This window comes from Gopherus flavomarginatus, chromosome 8 (genome assembly GCF_025201925.1).
Source record: "Gopherus flavomarginatus isolate rGopFla2 chromosome 8, rGopFla2.mat.asm, whole genome shotgun sequence".
NCBI classification, from domain to species: domain Eukaryota; kingdom Metazoa; phylum Chordata; order Testudines; family Testudinidae; genus Gopherus; species Gopherus flavomarginatus.
Window position 1 is genome coordinate 22,128,935 of NC_066624.1, and position 22,397 is coordinate 22,151,331.

At 41.6% G+C, this 22,397-nt stretch overlaps 1 protein-coding gene across 7 annotated transcripts in view; it reads right to left on the reverse strand.

The window, feature by feature from the left end:
- Nucleotides 1-874: 874 nt before the first annotated feature.
- Nucleotides 875-22,397, reverse strand: part of ARHGEF9 (Cdc42 guanine nucleotide exchange factor 9) — a 317,600-nt gene continuing 296,077 nt past the window's right edge. For all 7 annotated transcript variants that reach the window (XM_050964604.1, XM_050964606.1, XM_050964610.1 and 4 more), the window contains 3 exons: nucleotides 15,920-16,163; nucleotides 15,154-15,222; nucleotides 875-2,905 (listed from right to left, as the gene is read on the reverse strand). In XM_050964604.1, the coding sequence (XP_050820561.1) occupies nucleotides 2,724-2,905; nucleotides 15,154-15,222; nucleotides 15,920-16,163 (495 nt within the window). In that variant the 3' untranslated portion in view covers nucleotides 875-2,723. The remainder of the gene's footprint in view (nucleotides 2,906-15,153; nucleotides 15,223-15,919; nucleotides 16,164-22,397) is intronic.

The following is a 22,397-nucleotide window of genomic DNA, read 5'->3' on the forward strand; positions in this document are numbered from 1 at the left end:
TTTGGTGCAGGTAGTTGAAAGTTAGCAAAGCTATTTTGTTTTGGTTTTCCATGTAAGTAAAAAGCTGTGAGTCCAACAAGTGGCCTTGTCAGATCAAGGGAATCTTGATTTATGATGCAAATAATGGTGTGGCTGTGTTGTTTCTTTTTTCTAGTGCTGAATATTAAGGAAGCATCTTCTCATAAAAATAATGGCGGTTTCATTCTCACTCTCAGAGGCATAAAACAGTAAATGAACAGGCTTAACTAATGTGCTTGTTACTTTTCTCCCTTAAGCAACTAAAAAGGCAAAGGTACAGGTGTTATTTTCATCATATTGACAAGGAGGCGCTAATCTTTCTCTCTCTGTCTCTCTCTCTCCAGCCATTCAGAAATTGTAAGACGTTTTGTTTCATCCTTTATGTTACAACTTTTGAGGAATCATCTCATTCACTTCTCTAATTAAACAATCCTATTAAACAAACAAAAATAATAATTGCCACATATTCTGTATTAAAATCTGAGCTGTTAACCATAAAAAAATGCAGAGATTCAAATGAGTATTTAAAAAATGTATCTGGTAAAAAAAATTGGGTTGCCTCCTGATTTGACTTTTTCTTTTTTTGCCTAATGTATATCATTTACATATCGGGGGGAGCTTTCCTCTCGTTAAAATACTAGACTTTCTTTGCTGCTTATTTATATTTTCTCCAGTAGCAAAGAAAGTGCTGAGATAATCTTTGTGCTTTAGATGGGAAATATGGTCACGTCCTTATAACATGGCATGGTGCCTTTATCTTAGTGCTTGCTCTAGCCCTACAAGAGAATAAACTGCATGGAAATGTTGAAATCATTCACTGGTGGTCTTCACAGGTTCTTATTTTTCAGGTGAAAAATTAAATCTGTGCCCCGCTCCATGCATTTCTCCGTACCAGTAGCTAACCTGATTTGCTTGGATGGCAGATAAGATTCAAAAGAAAAGAGTCAATACAAATTAGAGTTTGGATCATTTCGCCCCACGTTTTCAAAGGAGCCTACAGAACAGCACCTGCACAATTTTCACGTACACCTTTTTATGTGAGCAAAATGTCCACATTTGCCCAAGCAAAAAGGTATTTGTGAGTGCAATGATCTGCTTTGTGAGCCGAACTGCTTCCGTACATGCAAACTAATGTGTTTGAGGATTAAAATCTGAGGGTGAAATTGTAGGAGGCATCATTGAAAATGCAGCTCTGAATACAGAGTGAGAAAAAGGGAGAGAAAGAGACACAGAGAGGTTAACTAATTACTGTGCAGCCTATTGACAATGGTGCAGGTTTGCTGACCCATTGCTGCAGTTTAGACTAGTCTGATTGCTGATCTACATTTGGAGATGTAGTCCTGGTCACATGGCAACACTTCTCAGACACTGATTTCAGTGCAATCTGTTCTGAAAGGCAATTTCCAACCTCTTCCACAGGGTGGAGGCATTAAATGTTGAGTCAAAGTTTTTGATTACTTAAGCAATGATCCTTAACCTAATAGGTCATTATTGTCAGCGAATGTCCTGTTTGGTAGTTCGGGGCTCAAGGCAAATAAAATGTAACAGACCAGAAAGCAAGTACAGCAATGGCTGTTACATCTAGGAGCCTTGCTCCTGTAAACTGTAATCAATGGTTCACAACAGTGATGCTGCGTGTGTGTGTGTGGGGAGGGGGCGGGAAATGGGTCCTCTGAGTTATTTCCTGCAGAAAGAAAACTGGCCATTTTGTTTGTGTTCAATAACTATTTTTTCTCTACGTAGAATGCAGGACATGAGGCCATCAATCAATTTTAAAACATCTGTCATCTTTATGTAGGAAAAAGCTACTATTGGACATCTCACAGGGTAATTTCTCAGCTAAAAAAAATCTCCGGAGAAAATAAAATAAAATAAAATACAAAACAAAACAAGCCCCCATTGTTCTCTTTCAACATTACTGGGAAGGGCATGGGTGATTGAAACACACAGCATTGAAATGAAACACAGTTTAAAGATGCAACAAATCAATTGAATAGAACTCATCTCTCACATAATAAAGATCTGTTCCCCCCTTTTGTTTGTTTACACCCCCCTCCCTGGCCCAAGAACACCTATAAAAACAGTTAAGCAATAGAAGTACTGAGCAGCATATCACAGTGCACAACAGAGCACACCCAGACTGAAACGACTCAGAACAGAGAATGCTGGGGGAAAATGCTGTTCATTGAAAAAAGAAGTCTGGGGACAGTCAAGGGGTGGGAGGAGCAAAGGGAGAAGGGAGCAGAGATCTTCCTGACCTCTAAAATAGAAAAATAAAAGGCATAAATAAAATAAAATATACACCAATGTGGCCTGTAAGGAACTTCAATGACAAACTGACAATGAGCAAGAAATCGTCCTGGAGAGACAACGACAAGTTGGACAAAAAAATATAAAGAGAAAAAATGATGTTGTCTGACCAATTAAATAAAATAAAATTGGGCCCATGAGTAGAAGTCATTGGTGCTTCCTAGTATCTAGTAGTAGTTTGCTTCCCAAAAACAACAACAAAAAAGTTTTTGGTCCTTCTATATATATATATATATAGATATATATATATGTGTGTGTATATATATATAATTATTTTTAATTGCAACAGTGCTTCTCCGAAAAAAGGTCCATCTATAAATATAATTTTATTTATTTATTTTTATTTTTAATTTTTTAAAATTTTTATTTTAAAATTCTCCATCTCACTCTAGGTATTATTTTTTGAATGGCGTTAACCTGCTGAAATTTTGCCAGAATGGTGACTGGCTGCGTTTGGGTTCGGTGAACTCGAAGACCTGGGACTGGGATATGCCATCTGTCACCATGTATTGTCCCTGATTTAATGGATCCTGGGGTGGTGGATAGGCTGGAGGAACCGACCTGGAGTAGCTGACACCTGCATTGATGGTGGGGAAGGGAAAAAGAAAGAGGTCAGTCAGAGTTCAGTTGGGTCAAAAAACGTACTCATGATATTACTTGCTACAGCTTTAAAAACCAAGGCCCCAACCAACGGGGACATGAGCAGTAGAAGGCAATTCTAGGGATGAAATTTCGCAACTAACTTAAACTCTCACGCCAAATGCAACCTACACTAGCAAGCTAGAGATTTGAGAAAGATCAATTACTTTTGTTTTGGTGGAGTTTTGCTTTTCTCTTACGGAAAAGTCTTATATAATTTAAGCCAAGAGAGCCCTATAGAACCATTAGATATGGTTATCTAGAAATCACTCTATTATGGAAAAGGTGAAGTCTTGTCTATAGAATTGTTACATTTTAGAGAACTGTACCTCTTCTATAGAATTCCATTTGTTGGTTTCAAAAGACAGAAGTCATTGCTTCCTCTGCTAAGTCCTGTGGGATTTTCCCCTAATGGCTTGTTTTAAATTCACCTGCCTGGTTTCAGCTTCTAAACCAGAAAGTACTGGGAATCTCATAAGAGTCACTGACTGCTAACTTCCCAGCCCTATCTCCAAGGCGAGGTATTCCAAAGAAAGGATGGTCTTGTGGCTGAAGTATAATACAGTGAGTCTGAAGTCCTGGTGTCTATTACTAGCTCTGTCACATAATTTCTATGTGACCTTGAGCAAATTACAATCTCTCTGGGCCAGAGAGGGCCTCCTCTGATGTAGAAGAGGTAAGGGGTCCACTGTCTTTAAGACACAGAACCCTGAAGACGATGCTCTATGGAACTGGGATCCACATGGGTGGTTGTGGGGGAGGTAGAGGATGGGTAGCCCTGAACTGATGATGATGGGGCTGAGGGGACAACCATCACTATGCCTATGGAGATTACCAGGGAAAGGTAATATGGCCACTGGTTATACTTCCTTCTTGCTGAGACCATCCATGAAGGGTAATTCCCTTCTTAAGCAAGGTCCTTGGGCAGTGTGATAAAATGGAAGCAGGGGAGAGCAGAGGGAACATCAGAGCTTTGAAGCAAATGCAGAAAGTTCTGGCCTTCTGCGGATCCCCTCTGTTGCCTGCAGAACCTGCTACTCATTCTGTGGGTAGGGCAGCCCCCCAATAAAACAATGTGGGGGGAACATTATGGAGATCTCCTGCTCTCCTGGGTTATACTGCAGGAGGTGGTGGGCCAGCCTATTGTGATCAGTTTCCCCATCTGAAAAATGAGGACAATACCCACCTTCCTCATATGAGGCTTCTGAAGCTAAGTTAATTAATGTTTGTAAAATGCTTTGAGATCTGCAGGTGGGAGGTGCCAGAGAAGACAAAATATTACAATTAGCACCTACATACCACAGTGACTGGCATACAAGAGATTCGATTCTCTGCATGTTGTCAGCAATACCTATCAGCAAACAAACACAGACTTTCATGTGCCAGTGCTTTGGAATCCGGGGATGGGAGGTGCGATATATGTTCAAAGCAATTACAGGCAAAGAATTAAACTCTCACAAAATGCACTGCATTATTATGTGAAGCTAAGCTGCCAACCATTTAATCTTGGTGCATCATTATATAGGTTCTTCCATTATAACAAGCTAAGCGTTTAATATGTCTGGAGAGAGAAGAGAAGTAATTTACTCCCCTTTGTTATTGTAAATACCAATCAAGGCTGGTTAAAAACCAACCAGATTTGAGATTGAATGGAAACATTTCCTGGATTTTTTTGAATTGTGCTTCGAGACGAGGAATATGGAAATGGGACTGATTTCTCCAAAGAAATTAAATGACCATTTGTTTTATCTGATAACAAATACTACTACTCATATTACTCTCTATCCAATCCAGGAAGTACAGTCATCCTTTTAAATTTTTAGCATGGACAAAAGTTGCTGCATGATTCATGACTTAGTAACCCTAACCAACTTCATCACAGTTATGTGTTCCAAGTCAAGCTGAAAACAACAATCTGTTTGGTTCCTACACCTCTTTGGTAGGCTCTTGGATGCTTGATCAGATTTGCTAATCTCATATGTTTACAAGCTTATTTTTCCTACCTCAAAATATGTGAATCGTGAGTAAGATGCTTGCACAGTAGAATGCCAGTTCCACTGAGTGCTCGATGCCCCGTCATTACAGAGAGAGGGACACGGCCAAATCTTGAATGGTTTGGCTCTAGGATATCATAAGAGACAGCAGGATGCCTCCATCCTCCAATTAGACTGCTCAGGCATCTACGCTCTAGCTCAGCATCTGAGGATGCCGGTGGCATGGGGAAATCCCCACCTGGTATCGAACTGGTATAGCCAGCTCTATAATAATCCCTGGTGGCTCACTCCACGTAGTGGCATAAGATGAAGTGTGATGGGGAAAGAGGGAATGTGGCCAAATCATGCTGTGTTCCAGCGATCCATGACCACGACAGCTTACGAAATTAGAGAAGTCCTGAGGCTGACCTAATTTGCATAGAAGGAGGGGGCAAATTGGCTCCAGCTCCCTTGGGCACCAGGTGAAAGCAAAGAGGGGCTAAACTGTCAAAACTGTACGTCTAATTTCTGCAAGCAATTACTACTGTTACAGACAGGGACGCATGTGCTATTTTGCCCTTGCATTTGTGTGCATGCAAATATGAGTATTTGTGCTCTGCAGAGTAAATTCAGCAATCCCACAAGAGTAGCTTTTCTCGTGAGATTTTCAACATGTCACTTCCAATAGCAGATAAAAACGCCACAAGAATGGCCTTTCTTCGGGTATCGGTGTATTTTGGGGCATGGTGAAACACTGGATGTGGGGGAAAAATCCTACTTACCAGAACATATTCAGAACCTCAGAACAAGACTAGTTCTCAGAATGAACAAAGAGTTAATATATTTGTATCTGAACTGAACTGGTTTCCTCCCTCATCAGAACTTCAAGTAGCTGTGCTAAATTGTCTTTTAAGGATTTTTTTTATATGCAAAGCCATAACTCCATTGCAATTTAACTGGAAAAAATGAGCAAAACTCCTTTCCAGTGAAGAATGCTGCAATCTCAGGCTGCCTCTGTGAACAGAATTCAAAATGCAAAGGGAAGAATCGATAGATAAGGAAAGATTTCCAGGCACAGCAGTCACGCTGCTTTTCCCTAGGCACAGGGAAACAGTTACACGAGTCGTGATCAGACTTGGAGCTCCTTCTGCTGGTTCACGAAGAACTCAACACCCAGGTAGAATCCAAGGGTTGCAGCTGCAGTCAGATTGTTCAGTAGGGCTAGGGTTGAGGGAATGCTGTTCAGCATCAAACAAACAAACAAACAAAAATGTAGCTTTGCAGTTTATCATTTGTCAGGCCAAATGCAGCGAAGAGAGACGATGTACTGTCAATTGAAAATGAGCAGTATTTCAGTGCTAGGCAATGTCAGTTTGAATCACTTAGGTTTCTCATCTTAAAAAAAAACAAAACTCTCAACACCAAAAACCCTGAAAGGATTTCAAGCCATCTCTACTTTGCTCCTAACTTTTTTCCAAAATGCTTTTTGTACTTGTGCTCTCAAAATGAATTCCCTGGCACTGAAAGAATTAAAAGAGTAAAGCCAAATATAAGATGTCTTTCTATGCTTATTCGATCCTGACCCTTTAAGGATTTCTCTCATGCCTTGATTGGTAGCTATTTCATGTCCCTTTCCTCTACACAGGCATCTAAACAACTTGTCTATCTATTAGCTGGATTTAAGAGATGGGTGATAAAATATAAATGTTTTCTAGTTCAGCGTGGGCTGAAGTTGGTGCTGTATTGCTGATGAATGGAGAGTGTCCTATGGTGGAAACCCTCAGTTCTCCTGAGTCTCGACAGCAGTGAGGGAATTCACACCTCTGAAGAGGCGCACTCAGCCTCATCACAAGTTCAGTTGCCTTATGTCTGATATATTTCTGTGGGGTACCATGCAGCACGCCCCTTCAACAGGAAACTGTGCCAAAGTATTCATCATTTGATGAGGAAATACTCCTTGCACTGTCCATTTTATTGAACTACAGAGTTCACTCACTGAAATACAGCCACTGCTGGGGTGACACTTATTAACAGCACACAGCAAATCTACAAGACAAGTTAGAACTAGATAGGAAGAAAAATATTATCTAACTGAAACTACAGGGAGAATTTAGGTGGTCAGAATCACTTAGCTGGAAGTCTGGGCATGACATGGGGGGAAACACCTCTATTCTTCAAACCGTCCTTTGCGGTCTAATGAAGGCAAGAGGTCAGTTTCACATCTCACTCAACGATGATACTCTCAGCACTCTGCTGGAGTATTTGTTCAGAACTGACTCAGAAGCAGGAGTGCCCCCTATTTAGTCACCAATGTCATTTCCTTTTGTACTTAGGTATTCCTTGGAGGTCTCCTATCCAAATATTCATTCAGTCTGTCCTTGCTTAGCTTTAGAGATCCTAACTGTATCTCAGGTCAGATTCTAACTGGATTAGTAATTCCTCCAGTGAAGAACCAATTTCATCTGTGTTATGAAAATCATAATCACCATTGATACTTTCAGACTGAAAACACTGAAAAATGCTGTGGCTACAGGGTAACTGTATAATGGGCACTCATGGGCTTTGGAAGGTTCAGCCTGCGGCCCATGTAATTTATGAGCAATGGGATTTGCACCATGTCTTTTACATATTTGCAGGGAAGTAGTATGATAACATGATTTCCATCCAGTAATGACATTCTTTCATCTGCAGTGTGGAAAGCTTTGTGAACAAAGGGAAATGACCTTGATTACATCTGAAAATACAAGTGTGCCTCCCCTCCCTTTTGAAAAAAGAGTTTAACAAATGGGCCGGTTAACCCTTAAGATGCCATCTGATTTCCAGGTAGAAGACACTTGGAAACTGGGAATGTTTGACAACTGAGCTGCAGAGGTTTGAGATGTCAGAAGAAATTAGGACGGTATGACCCTTGGGAGGAATCTGGGTCAGTATTTTTGTGAATTGAGGTTAGCTGGGCATGAGGTCAAGTCACTTAATATGAATGAGGGTAGCAGGAAGACTTGGCAGCTAAGAAGAGAATGCATTCTGGAGCCAAAGCTTTAGCTGATGGAGCTATGCCAATTTATACCAGTTGAGAATTTAGCTCTTAGTGAATTTTTACAGACTGCTAGGGGAAGGATGAGGCCACTGAATGGTAGTGGGAGTATTCAGCAATTAGGGTATGGATGGCAGCAGGGAATACTGGAAACTTCTCAGTATGTCAAGGGGGTTTTGGAGGCCTCACCATGGTCTGCTAAGGGAATTGAAGCATGCACATTGGAAAATGCAGCTCCTTAGCCCACTGTTATGCTACTCATGAAAACAGCAATAATAAAGAATAAATTTGTCCAAAATTATGAGAAAAAAGCAAATCTCATTCTTCATAGCATTTATCGATTGCTTGTGGGATTCAGAAAGGAGATCCCACCCCACACAGGCTTGTGCTATTAGATAAATTACAAAAACAAGGGGATATCATTCCTTCTTATGAATCATTAGGTTAAGACCGCTGATAGAGTCGAGTTACCTGACTAGACAGACTAATGGTTTTATATGGCATAATGAATCCTATGTTGTTATGTCCAGGAAAAGCTAATATTCATGACTAATGATTTGGGGAGCCTTAACTTTTGAATGGCCAACTTGAGACACCTTAATGGGATCTAATTTGTAGAAAGTGCTAAGCATCAAGCCTTTGAAAATCAGACCTCTTTAAGGAGCCCCAAGTTGAACAGCCAAAAATTGAGGCACCCAGAATCACTAGTCCCATCTGAAAATGTTGGATGGGGATTTTGAAAGCATTTAGGAATGTATGCCAAAAAGCATTATGTGAACAAGAAGTGAATATGTTACTTGTTACCATACATGGGGATAGAAAAAGACTAAACAAGGGATTTGACAAGTGTCTACCAGTTTTTGAAGGCTGCAAACACTGAAGAGGGAGAGGAATCGTTACCAGGGGTACTGGCAAAAAATCCTGATGGTTAGATAAAATAAGAGAGTTTTGAAGTCCCTGTTGTTTAGGTGACCAGATGTCCTGATTTTATAGGGATAGTCCTGATATTTGGGGCTCTTTCTTATATAGGTGCCAATTACCTCCCACCCCGTCCCAATTTTTCACACTTGCTGTCTGGTCACCCTACTGTTGTTAGAGTCACTTAAAAGTGGAATGGACAAATCAGTGTGAAATACAGTGCACTGAGCAGTCCTGCATTGGCAATAAGGGATGCACTACATGACCTAATAGATTTGATTGTTAACGGAAACCTAAACCTGGCAGAAAGGAAGGGAAAGTGGTCAGAGAAACTGGCCAGGATGTTTCAGTGAGAAGCCTGAGACACTCAGAGAGAGGGACCAGGCTTCAATCAGCATAGGCTGTTTCTCCCAACTCAGACACGGGAAATAAGCCAGATCCTCCCAAGTTATGGTTGGCAAGGTTAAGTTTAGGTCAGGCAATATGTGTGAAAGTCTTTGTTATCCACCTCTTTATGTGTTGTGCAAAATAAATCATGGGCAAAATAAATCATGCCTTGTTTTGGAGACTCAGTTTCACTGCAAATGTATGCTGTCAGAGGCTTCCGAAGAGAAACCTCTGCAGGATCTGGCCCCCATTGGACCTGCTAAGCTAGTCATGGTTGGCACATAGGGGACTGTAAACCCAGGTGCTAGTCTGAGAGTCGTGAACTGCAGAGTTCCACTCCGGGGAGGTGGGGGTCCATGACCTGACACCTGTTGGGGGTGCACTCAAGATGACCAAGAAGGGACAGTGGTGCAGCTAGCCTGGTAACTGTGACAGGCTCTGTTTAAAAACCAGGCCAAACCAGACTTTTCTATCTCCCATTTTAATTATTCTAGGATACAGCAGGCTAAATTCTACTCTCAGCTACGCCAACTGAAGTTGCATGGGGCTGCAAGGCTGTTACCGGAAGAAGAATCCAATAAGTAGTGCAAATCCCAGTATGTTGCTGAAATCTGAGGTTGACTCGCTTTCTCAACATCAAACCAATTCTGAAGGAATCTTGGCTGGGCATGTGTGTCTATGCCTGTAAATGCATACGTGTGTATGTCTATGTTAACAGCAAACTGGTTCCAAATGGGATGATTCATTTAGGACACTGGTTTAAAAAAAACCAAAACAAAATAAACCCAAAATGCAAAGGTTTATGCTGTCTCTTAATTATCCAATTAAAGCTTCATCAAGTTTATCTGACAGAATTTGGAGGCTTCTTCCTTGTCAGTCTCATTTTCCACACTTTCTCTCTCTAGTGTATTGCAGCTAGTGGTCCTTTAAATGTTTCATCTTAATAAATATGCAGGCTGACTCCAGAGTAATCGGGGAAATGCTGTATAACAGTTCATGAAATAAGCTGCTGTAAATATTACTGAAAACTTTCTAGTTCGCCTCCAACACACTTGATTGCACTTTCCGTTTCATCTCCTTAACTGCTTCTATCCTTTCCTTCAGCATTCTGTAAGAGGGAAATTATCGCGGTTTCCCACAGAACAGGTCAACTGATATAGCATAGCAGATGGTAAAAATAAGGCTACAAAAGATATTCAGTGACCTAAAACATGGGCACAGAGGTCTTAACACATCAGATCAGCTTGTTGGGCTATCAAGTGCTGCAGTGATCAGGCAAAGTGTTTAAGCATGTGCTTACTTTGAGCATATAGGTAGCATTGATGTCAATTGGACTATTTATATGCTTAAAGTTAAGCACATGGTTAAGTGCTTTGAGGCACAATTCATAGAATCATAGACGATTAGGGTTGGAAGAGACCTCAGGAGGCCATCTAGTCCAACCCCCTGCTCAAAGCAGGATTAACCCCAACTAAATCATCCCAACAAGGGATTTATCAAGCCAGGCCTTAAAAGCCTCTAAGGATGGAGATTCCACCACCTCCGTAGGTAACCCATTCCAGTGCTTCACCACCCTCCTGTAAAATAGTGTTTCCTAATATCCAACCTAGATCTCCCCCACTGCAACTTGAGACCATTGCTCCTTGTTCTGTCATCTGCCACCACTGAGAACAACCAAGCTCCATCCTCTTTGGAACCCCCTTCAGGTAGTTGAAGGCTGCTATCAAATCCCCCCACTCATATCTTCTGCAGATTAAACCAGCCCAGTTCCCTCAGGCTCTCCTTGTAAGTCATGTGCCCCAGCCCTGATAATTTTCGTTGCCCTTCACTGGGCTCTCTCTAATTTGTCTACATCCTTTCTGTTATGGAGGGCCCAAAACTGGACGCAATACTCCAGATGTGGCTTCACCAGTGCTGAATAGAGGGGAATAATCACTTCCCTTGATCTGCTGGCAATGCTCCTACTAATGCAGCCCAATATGCCGTTAGCCTTCCTGGCAACAAGGGTACACTGCTGACTCATATCCAGCTTCTCATCCACTGTAATCCCCAGGCCCTTTTCTTCAGAACTGCTGCTTAGTCAGTTAGTTCCCAGCCTGTAGCGGTACATGGGATTCTTCCGTCCTAAGTGCAGGACTCTGCATTTGTCCTTGTTGAACCTCATGAGATTTCTTTTGGCCCAATCCTCCAATTTGTCTAGGTCACTCTGGACTCTATCCCTACCCTCCAGCATATCTACCTCTACAACTGATGCATCAGAGGCAACCCAAACCTATCTGCAATGCATATGTCTAGCTCTGCAATATGTACATAGAAATGGCCGCAGGCCTACCTGATCCCTGGCTGCAGTCATCCTGAAGCATGAGAACTGGTTACCTTTCTCTTAGCAGAGGTAACTACAACTAGTTACTAGGAATACACTGTCTCCAAGTATTTATTAATGCCTTTGGTAAAGCCTTGTTGGGGATACATTTCAAATATGTATGAAATTATTACAAGACAAGTCAACAAAAGCACCCTGAAACTCCAAATAACTTGGAAACTAGTTCTGCTACCCTTCCTCTTGCTGAATAATGCTTGCTAAGTACTCCCACTGAAGCCAGCTGCTCAATAGGGCTACTCACACAAGGGCCAGTCTAGGGGGTATTATGCAAAAGCAATTTGCAAACACCTGGAAGATAAGGTGATAAATATGAGTCAGTATGGATTTGTCAAGAATGACTCATGTCAAACCAACCTAACAGCTTTCTTTGACAGGGTAAAAAGCCTTGTGGTGGGTAGGGGGGCAAGTGGTAGATGTGGTATATCTTGACTTTAGTAAGGCTTTTGGTACTGTCTCGCATGACCTTCTCATAAACAAACTAGGGAAATACAACCGCATAACTGGTTGGAAAACAGTTCCCAGAGAGTAGTTATTAGTGGTTCACAGTCAGATGAAAGGGCATATCAAGTGGAGTCCCACAGGGAAAAGTCCTGGGTCTAGGTCTGTTCAATATCTTCATCAGGGTTAATGGCATAGAGAGTACACTTATAAAGTTTGCGGACAATACCAAGCTGGGAGGGGTTGCAAGTACTTTGGAGGATAGGATTAAAATTCAAAATGATCTGGACAAATGGGAGAAAATGGTCTGAAGTAAACAGGATGAAATTCATTAAGGACAAAGGCCAAGTACTCCACTTAAGAACAATAAATTGCACACATACAAAATGGGAAATGACTGCCTAGGAAGGAGTACTGCAGAAAGGGATCTCAGGGTTATAGTGGATCACAAGCTAATTATGAATCAACAGTATAACAACACTGTTGCAAAAAGAGCAAACATCATTCTGGGATGTAAGCAAGATATGAGAAGTAATTCTTCTAGTTTGCTCTGAGCTGATAAGGCCTCAACTGGAGTATTGTGTCCAGTTCTGAGAACCACATTTCAGGGAAGATGTGGACAAATTGGAGAAAGTCCAGAGAAGAGCAACAAAAATGATTAAAGGTCTAGAAAACATGACCTATGATGGAAGATTGAAAAAATTGGATTTGTTTAATCTGGAGAAGAGAAGACTTGGGGGGGATGGGGACATGATAATAGTTTTCAAGTACATAAAAGGTTGTTACAAGGAAGAAAAATTGTTCTCTTTAACCTCTGAGGATAAGACAAGAAGCAATGGGCTTAAATTGAGGCAAGGGCAGTTTAGGTTGGATATTAGGAAAAACTTCCTAACTGTCACAGTAGTTAAGCACTGGAACAAATTGCCTAAGGAGGTTGTGGAATCTCCATCATTGTAGGTTTTTAAGAAAAGGTTAAACAAACACCTGTCAGGAATGGTTTAGTTATTACATAGCCCTGCCTTGAGTGCAGGGGACTGGATTAGATGACCTCTTGAGGTCCCTTCCAGTTCTACACGTCTATTATTCTATAAGCCAAACCATACTCTATGGGGTAATAAAATCAACTGGATTTGATGGTACTTAGCAAGAGTTTGGCTTTACAAAATTTACTTTATCAGTACTTAATTTAATTAACTTGAGGCTGGGCTATGATCACTGAAGCACAAGACATTACAGGAGAGACAGAGTTGCTAATTTAATGATGCTATGCAAAAGGTTTTGTTATTATTTCAGAATTAATGTCTTAGGTAAAACAATCGAACACCATTCCACTTGATGTTTTGAGTCATAATGAGTTTCCGTCAGACTCAAGGACGTCATATCATAAAAAGAATTCCCAATATTTGAGCATAGGGTCATTCTGGATAAGGGAGGTGCTGACTGATGTTCCAGGAAGAGGGAAGCTAATTAATTTTATAGCCTAAGAAGCCTAGGCTATTAAAATTCCCCTCTCCTTTTGTTTTTTCCCCCACAGAGAAAGAAAGAGAGAGAGAATAAGAGAGCAATTGCTGTGTAAAAATTAAATATAGCTAAGTACGCTGAGTTTGTCAGGATGGAAATACAGCAGTTCAATTGGAAATATTCATATGCACTCTCAGGTACACTTGAGCTGAGTCAGTTTCATTAGCACTAATGAAAACTTGATTTGCCGGGGCTGTCATTAGAGTCACAGATCCTGCGATTTTCCAGCGAGTGTGATTTCAATGAATTGTTTGCATGCTCCGGGGTCAGTGTGCAATAGGATAGTGAAGGAGAAAATTTTCAGAATTGTTCCCATACAGGTGGCCAGCTACATGCAAAACTGGTCTACTGAATGTGCAGTTCCTGTGCACTGATGCAATGATGCGTACATTTGGCACCCAAATGGATTTTTTGCACATTTCCAGTTTTGAAAATCTGGCCATGAGAGTTTTTAGAGAACTCAGAGGACAACACTACTGGCTAGTAGATGGCAGTAGATCAACAACAACAGTGCAAGGACATAGGAGATCAGTGGGTTCACATTGGGCCTAACAAAGCACTACTGGACCATCAGGGCAGTAGGGAACAACCAGGTGAGGAAGAGAGCTAGGAATTCATTAAAGGTTAAAAGACATTTGAAAAAGCAAGCATAGGGCTGTAAAAGCTATACAATGGGGAGGGGGCAGCTGGTGACTGCAGGTACCCAAGAAGTCCTGAGTTGTTCCCAAAACATTTAACCACTTGGAGACCTGAATGTGCCATGATATTGTGGTAACCAGGTGGCATGTTCATGACTTCTCATACTTTTTCTGAAGACTCCATGACTTGAAAGATTGTTACTATGACTCCTCTCTCCCCAACAATTATCATTCCAAAACCTGCAGCTGCAGGAATTATTAGAACTGATCATTAACTCTGGCCAGTGACTTAATATCTGACATGACTCTTATTGGCTGATTGTACTCTTCCCATGCAGGAGGACAAATATGATCTTATAGGACTAGTGGATATATAGTGTATTTACTAGGATGTTATGTTTGCTAGTGCTGATGCAACTGTGCTATCCTTAAAAGGATATATGCAAGTTCCATGAGCCTCCCACTTCAAAAAGAAGTAGACTGGCGGTACCTCAACACATCCAGGCTTTTAGCCATCTCCCTTTTTTTTCCAATGGGAGACTCGGGGAATTAGCAAAGCCTCTACGTATCTTCTCACCTGCTTTAGTTTCAGTCTGGGGTGAGATGCATCTATATACTGCCTATGGTTTGAGATAAATTCCTGCCCACAGGATTGCTTTTGGATACTAGACTGGACAGATGAAATCAAAATCACCTCTCATGTAAATCCACTGGCTACAACAGAGTTACACTGGAAATGAATTTGGCCTGTGGATACGTCAACAAATTATATGAAACACACAAACGAGATAAAAAAAGAGACTGGTGAAAAATTAAAGGGAATATGGACTGCAGCCCAGCAGAAAGCCCCACTCCACCCTGGCTTCACCTAACGAAACACAAGCTGCCAATTACCTTTTTGCTTACTGACTTTCCTTACTGTCATTGCCGCTTGCCGCTTCTGATTTTCAGAAATTTCAAAGCCTGAAAAAAGGGAACATGGCAAAGAGTTCAGAAAATCACTTTCCAACCCTCTTTTTCTGAATATTTCTTCATGCATCATTTATGAAACTAATAACCCATGGGTGGCAAAGCACTGCCTGGTGGGGCTACCCACACAGAGAGACATTTTTATAAAAAACAAATCTTCTTTTAAAGTAAAGCCTCACCATGACATCACTGGGAGGAGGCTGCCTAAAAAGCAACCTTATAAACATTATTTTTAGCATTATTTATACTGTGCCATAAATGAACACTGTACTTTACGAATGAGCAAAAGACAATAAGCCAGGTGCCAATCTTGGTTACAATAACCTTTTGTGGTGGTACAGAGAGGAGGGAAAGGCTGGTAGATCAGTGAGTCTGTCTGCCTTTCTCCCTGCAGTGGTGGTGCTTACCTAGGGCAGAAATTACGGCAGCTGTGAGGCTTTGCTGCCTCTCAGTGGCTGGGGGACTGTACATTTCTCTCTCCTGCATCACCTTGTGGAGTTTCCTTATGCTGAAGCTTGAAGCCAAGGACAGCATTTGCTCCTAAATGAGCAAATCTTCACAGCAACTCTGAGATAAGCCAGGGATGTTATAATGAAGTTAAACTACAATTCTAAAGCACAGTAATTTGGCCTTCTCCCCCCGAGGGGGCAAAACCCAACAGCCACCATCCCACTGGTTTTTGATCCCTTACCTATCTTTTCATCTTCTTGAACCATCTTTCTTTCTTCTCTGAAAGCTCTGAGCCATCGCAGTTTCTCCTCCAGCTTCTTGGCAAAGAATAAGTGAATTTCCTCAGTCTCCTTGTTATGAAGTTTGAAGGCATTCTTCATGCTGACGTTGAAGTCATCATCTCTCCCGTCTTCTATATCCACCACTTCATATTTATCCATGTCAATGCGACCTTTGTAATACAGAATATCTCTTCGTATCAGGTCCTACATGAAAAAGAAGAGATGCATTTTATTCTAGGTGGACTGAAGCCTATGCCAGGTCTTAACTAGGCTTGGCAGAATTCATTTTTTTATTTTTCATAACTTTGAGGGATAATATTGATGTTTATGTTTACACAAATGTAAAGATTTTTATCAGTTTAAATTGCTGAAGTTACTGGAAATTATGGGGATGTCTGACAATGTGGGGAGGCAGACAGTAATTATGTAATGACATTAGAGGCCGCGATTCAAAAAATTAAAGTTTTATAAGCATTAAAACACCAATTGCCAACATCACATGTAAACATATATATAAAGTAACTATCCTTAAATCAAACTCTAATAAGTTCTCAAGCAGCATTTTTCTTATTTTGCCTATCTGAAAATTTTGATTATCACTGATGGAAATCTTTTTTCATTGATTTGTGTGTGTATGGTGGAATTGACCTTTATTGACCAATAAAAATCTAATTTTTCCAAGCCTAGTCTTAACCATTTGAAACATTGTAGTTTTCTTTCAGCACAGAAATGAAAGGGTTAATTTGCAAAATATGATCTCATTCTTAGAACTTCATTTGCTGTAAATACTGCATATATTCGTTCAGAAGCCGAATTTTTTTAGTAAAAAAAGGAAGCACCAGAGAAGGGGGTTGGCTTATGAATGGGTATAGAGAGGCAGAGGTGGGACACAGCTCCTCCCCCCAACAGAGGGAGCAAGGAGATGCAGAACAGCCAGCAGAGCCAGAAGGGAAGAGGTGGGGCCAGAGTCTCTCCAGTTCTGGCCACGCCTCTGAAGCAGCTGCAGCCCCAGTGCTGGCAGGCTGCAGCTGTGCCGCTCGGCCCCGCCCCCAGAGCAGGCTGTGGCCATGGCTGCTGGAACATGCTGTGGCTGCACCACCCGGTCTGGCCTGCCGGAGCAGGCTGCGGCCGCGCTGTCCAGCCTGCCGGAGCAGCTCCAGCCAGGCCAGAGACATCCTCCCATGGCCTTCCCCAGATAAGGTGGGAAGGGATGGGGAGAATGTGGGGGTCCCGGGCTAGGGGTAGGGTCATATAGGGGGTGGTCACAGGGGTTACTTCCCTGACTCCCAGCTTTCCTCCCCAAAATATTTCCCCACCAGTTTCTGTCCCAGCCGCCAGGGTAAGCAGCTGGTGTCCCGGGACACTTTGTTCACTTAGGTTTACCTCTGTGCCTGTGGATGCTCGAGGTAAACAAACCATCTCGGCCCACCAGTGGCTTATCCTGATGGCCCAGGAGCCAAAGTTTGCTGACCCCTGAATTATAGGGTTGGCTTATGAACGGGTTATAAAAATTTTCCATTTTTTCCTTATCCATCGTGGTGGGGGTCAGCTTATAAACAAACCAGCTTATGATCTTTAATTTTTGGCTAAATTAATAGGGTAGATAAAGGCTAGATATGATAAAAATGTACACTTGATATAACCCTCATGCTTTGGGGCATAAAATAGCCACTGTTAACTGCTTGTGATCAGGAAGAAATTTCCCCCAGCAAGTAGTTTATTCCATGATTGATGATTACATGGATTTTACACCTTCTTCTGAAGCATCTGGTACTTGGCACTGTTGTGCAGATGACAGGAAACTTGACAAAGGGCACCACTAATCTGATCTGGTACCTATGCCCCTAAAGTGGTTCACAGAAATGTAAAAACTGGAGATAGAAAAGGGTAGACCTTATAGGTCATTTTGCACATTAGCTCCTAGTAGACTTGTGCTTTGTCCAAGCTAGTTCTAAATATCACAAGAGAGGGGGGGTTTCCCACCACTTTTTCCATTCTTACAGACTTCACTGCTGGGAACATTCAGCCTGTAATTACCCTTAGCTCAGTTCCATCCCATTATGCCTTGGGATACTTCAACATTGTTCTTCCTCCATGATATTTATACCTTTCAGTATTATGTATGATCACCCCTTACTTTCTTCTTTCCCTTTGTTTTAATGGCCCTTTCTCCCACTTCTACTATTTTGGGGAGGAAGAAGAAAAATCATTATTTGTTATTACTGTTTAATGGCTCAGCTAAAAATGCACATGATTCATTGAGCCACTTGACCCATCTAGCACACCCAGGGCCCCATTGCTGCTGCTGTTTTTGCCGCCATGCTCTGCATCAGCTCTCCTGATTCCTTGAACTGAAGCATAAACTGTGTTCACTGCAGATGCCTGAAAAAGCTGCGGGAAGGTGTCACTAAATAAGTATGCGGAGAGATGCTTTGTCAGTTTATCAGACATAGGTGTAAATATGCAGGTTTGAGGAGTTGTAAGTGAAAAACATCACTCATTTTTCTCTCCCTCCTTTCCCCCCAAAAGAGGATATAAAATAAATACCAAGAAGCCTGATTCTCCTTTTGCTTACACCAGTTTTACAACAGTAACATTTGTATTATCTGCAGTGGAGCTTTTCCTGATTCACTCTGATGTACTGAGCAGAGAATCAGGCCTGCTGTATAAACTATTTATATGACCACAGCATAAAGAAAGCCAGGTCATCAGAAAATAGGAGATTAATCAAATAGGAACCTGATTCTATATGGAGAAGCAGTTATAAGGCTTTAATATTTAAATAGCCAATTTGAACAAGACACAATTAAGGCTAGGTTCTTCCGCAGGGCTCATAAACCAATATTCGGTTGTACAAAATTCATTTATCTTGATCATTTAAACAGCAAGCCATTTTCTTTCCTATTTTATTTTTCAACTATTTTGAAAATGCAATAAAGATAAATAATACATAGGAGGAATAATCTAACAGCACCAATAAAATCAAAGCACAACATTTATGTAACTGAACAAGATTAAATGGTGAATGTCCTTAGGATATGTCTTATAAAAATTCCTGAAATAAAGAAAACAAATGAACTTGGCATAAAATCTCAGAAGAGCTGTTTTATGAATCTGCTTAATGGTATTAATGATGGTGAGAGAGGATAATGTCTAGAAGCTCTTAGTCTTAATATTTCCCCTAAAACTCCCAGTGAAACAATCCATTAAACAATATGCTTTGCATGTATCTTATTCTAGCAAAGTAGGCAAAGAAAAGAAAGGAAATTTCAGACTGAATACATAATGGAAAACTTTCTAACAATAGGATGTATTAAATTGTGATATAATTTCCCAATAGAATAGGTAGAAACAACCCTGTCATTTAAGAAAATTACCCTGGTCAAAACACTTAGGGCAGGTCTATGCTTAAAATGCTGAAGTGGTGCAGCTGTGCTGCTGTAGCGCTTCACGCTTCAGTGAAGATGCTACCTATGCTGACGGGAGGGCTTCTCTCATTGGCATAGGTACACCACCTCCCTGAGACACAGTTGCTACATCGATGGGAGAATTCTTCCATTGACTTATCACTCTCTATACCAGGAGTTAGGTTGGTTTAACTGTGCTGCACAGGTTGCTCTCCCAACTCACAGGGTCCTAGAGCCCAGGCTCCAGCACAAGCCCCAACATCTATACTACAGTTAAACAGCCCCACGAGCCTCAGTCCTGCAAGCCTGAGCCCCGTAAGCCCAAATTAGCTGGACTGGGCCAGCACCAGGTTTTTAACTGCAATGTGGATATATCCATAGTTTCACAGGTGCCCCTGAGGGAACAACATGAAAATGGAGGGGTTGCTTTCTTCCGAGGGAAGAATATGAAAGCAACAGAACTGCACATGTGTCACTGGGGGGCAACATGCAGCCCAGAAAATATTTATTGCCGGTGAAGATGCACTAGCAAGAAAGAACTTAGCTTGACCATCAGATCCTAGACTGAATTTGCATAGTGGGCAGTTAAAAGAAACACCTTTTTTTCTGTTCTTGTACATTAAACAATTTGATGTGGAAACCACTGTAAAACAATAAACATGAAGCCCCTGTCACTTTCACAAACCTAACTTTAGATAAAAGAACTGCACATTAAGAAAACTTTTTTTAAGGAAGCCAGATCACCTTTTCTTTTTCCACCAGGCTCCCTAGAGTCTTTAGCCTTAAGCTTAACAGGAATTTTCAGCCACCTGAGGGATGCTAGGCAATCCCAAGAATATAAAAGAAACATACTGAAATTGACAAAAGACTAAATAATTCAAAGTGGTACATAATGGCTACAGAGTTCAAACATAGTACATCTTAGGATAACCCATGCCAACTGCTCCATGCATTCAACAAATTCCATTTTTCTATTATGCAAAACAGGAAGAAGGAACATTCTCCTCTTTATTGCTGTATATTCTAATCCAGCTAGCATGCCTGAACAGCGACTTGTTTTCAGGGGTTCTTGAATGTTCCCAGTGTTAAGAGCAAGAGTCCCAAGTCCATATATCTCAACAGGTGGATATTATTTATTCTTCAACTGAATTTTAAATCACCTGCCCAGGACTCTATGAGCTTGCACATACAATAAAAACATACAAACTTCAGGATAATTACACTGCTCTACAGCCAAAATGCTTCTGAAATAAATGTAGTCCAACTTTACTAATTCTGGGTCACTGAGAACGAAAATGATGCTTAAAATTGTTGATTGGCTCTAGTTTTCAAGATATGCTATTGGGTCAGTATATACGACCCTTGACTTGGGAATGGCGGAGGATAAGTGAGTTATAAAGGGAAGGGATCTCAATTTAAACCAGAAATGACTAAAATACATCTTTGACTGGATCTATGAATAAATCTATGACTGGGTTTGGACAGTACTTGCTTTTTAGGCAAAACAATGAATGATGCAATCTGAAGCTGGTATTGCGTCATACATGATATGAATTGCATCATGTTATTCCTAGAAGTCATGGATGATGCAATCATAACGAAGCTTTCTGTGGCACCTTATAGACTAACAGACGTTTTGGAGCATGAGCTTTCGTGGGTGAATACCCACTTCGTCAGATGCATGTAGTGGAAATTTCCAGGGGCAGGTATATATATGCAGGCAAGCTAGAGATAATGAGGTTGTTCAATCATGGAGGATGAGGCCCTGTTCTAGCAACTGAGGTGTGAAAACCAAGGGAGGAGAAACTGTTTTGTAGTTGGTAAGCCATTCACAGTCTTTGTTTAATCCTGAGCTGATGGTGTCAAATTTGCAGATGAACTGAAGCTCAGCAGTTTCTCTTTGAAGTCTGGTCCTGAAGTTTTTTTGCTGCAGGATGGCCACCTTAAGGTCTGCTATAGTATGGCCAGGGAGGTTGAAGTGTTCTCCTACAGGTTTTTGTATATTGCCATTCCTAATATCTGATTTGTGTCCGTTTATCCTTTTCCGTAAAGACTGTCCAATTTGGCCGATGTACATAGCAGAGGGGCATTGCTGGCATATAATGGCATATGTTACACTGGTGGACGTGCAGGTGAATGAACCAGTGATGGTATGGCTGATCTGGTTAGGTCCTGTGATGGTGTCGCTGGTGTAGATATGTGGGCAGAGTTGGCATCGAGGTTTGTTGCATGGATTGGTTCCTGAGCTAGAGTTACTATGGTGCGGTGTGCAGTTACTGGTGAGAATATGTTTCAGGTTGGCAGGTTGCCTGTGGGCGAGGACTGGCCTGCCACCCAAGGCCTGTGAAAGTGTGGGATCGTTGTCCAGGATGGGTTGTAGATCTCTGATGATGCGTTGGAGGGGTTTTAGCTGGGGACTGTATGTGATGGCCAGTGGAGTCCTGTTGGTTTCTTTCTTGGGTTTGTCTTACAGTAGGAGGCTTCTGGGTACACGTCTGGCTCTGTTGATGTGTTTCCTTATTTCTATGTGCGGGTATTGTAGTTTTGAGAATGCTTGGTGGAGATTTTGTAGGTGTTGGTCTCTGTCTGAGGGGTTAGAGCAGATGCGATTGTACCTCAGTGCTTGGCTGTAGACAATGGATCGTGTGATGTGCCCGGGATGGAAGCTGGAGGCATGAAGGTAGGCATAACGGTCGGTAGGTTTTCGGTATAGGGTGGTGTTAATGTGACCATCACTTATTTGCACCGTGGTGTCCAGGAAGTGGACCTCCCATGTAGATTGGTCCAGGCTGAGGTTGATGGTGGGGTGGAAGCTGTTGAAATCGTGGTGGAATTTTTCCAGAGTCTCCTTCCCATGGGTCCAGATGATGAAGATGTCATCAATGTAGCATAGGTAGAGAAGAGGCGTGAGTGGACGAGAGCTGAGGAAGCGTTGTTCCAGGTCGGCCATAAAAATATTGGCATATTGTGGGGCCATGCGGGTGCCCATAGTGGTGCCACTGATCTGGAGATATATATTGTCATCAAATTT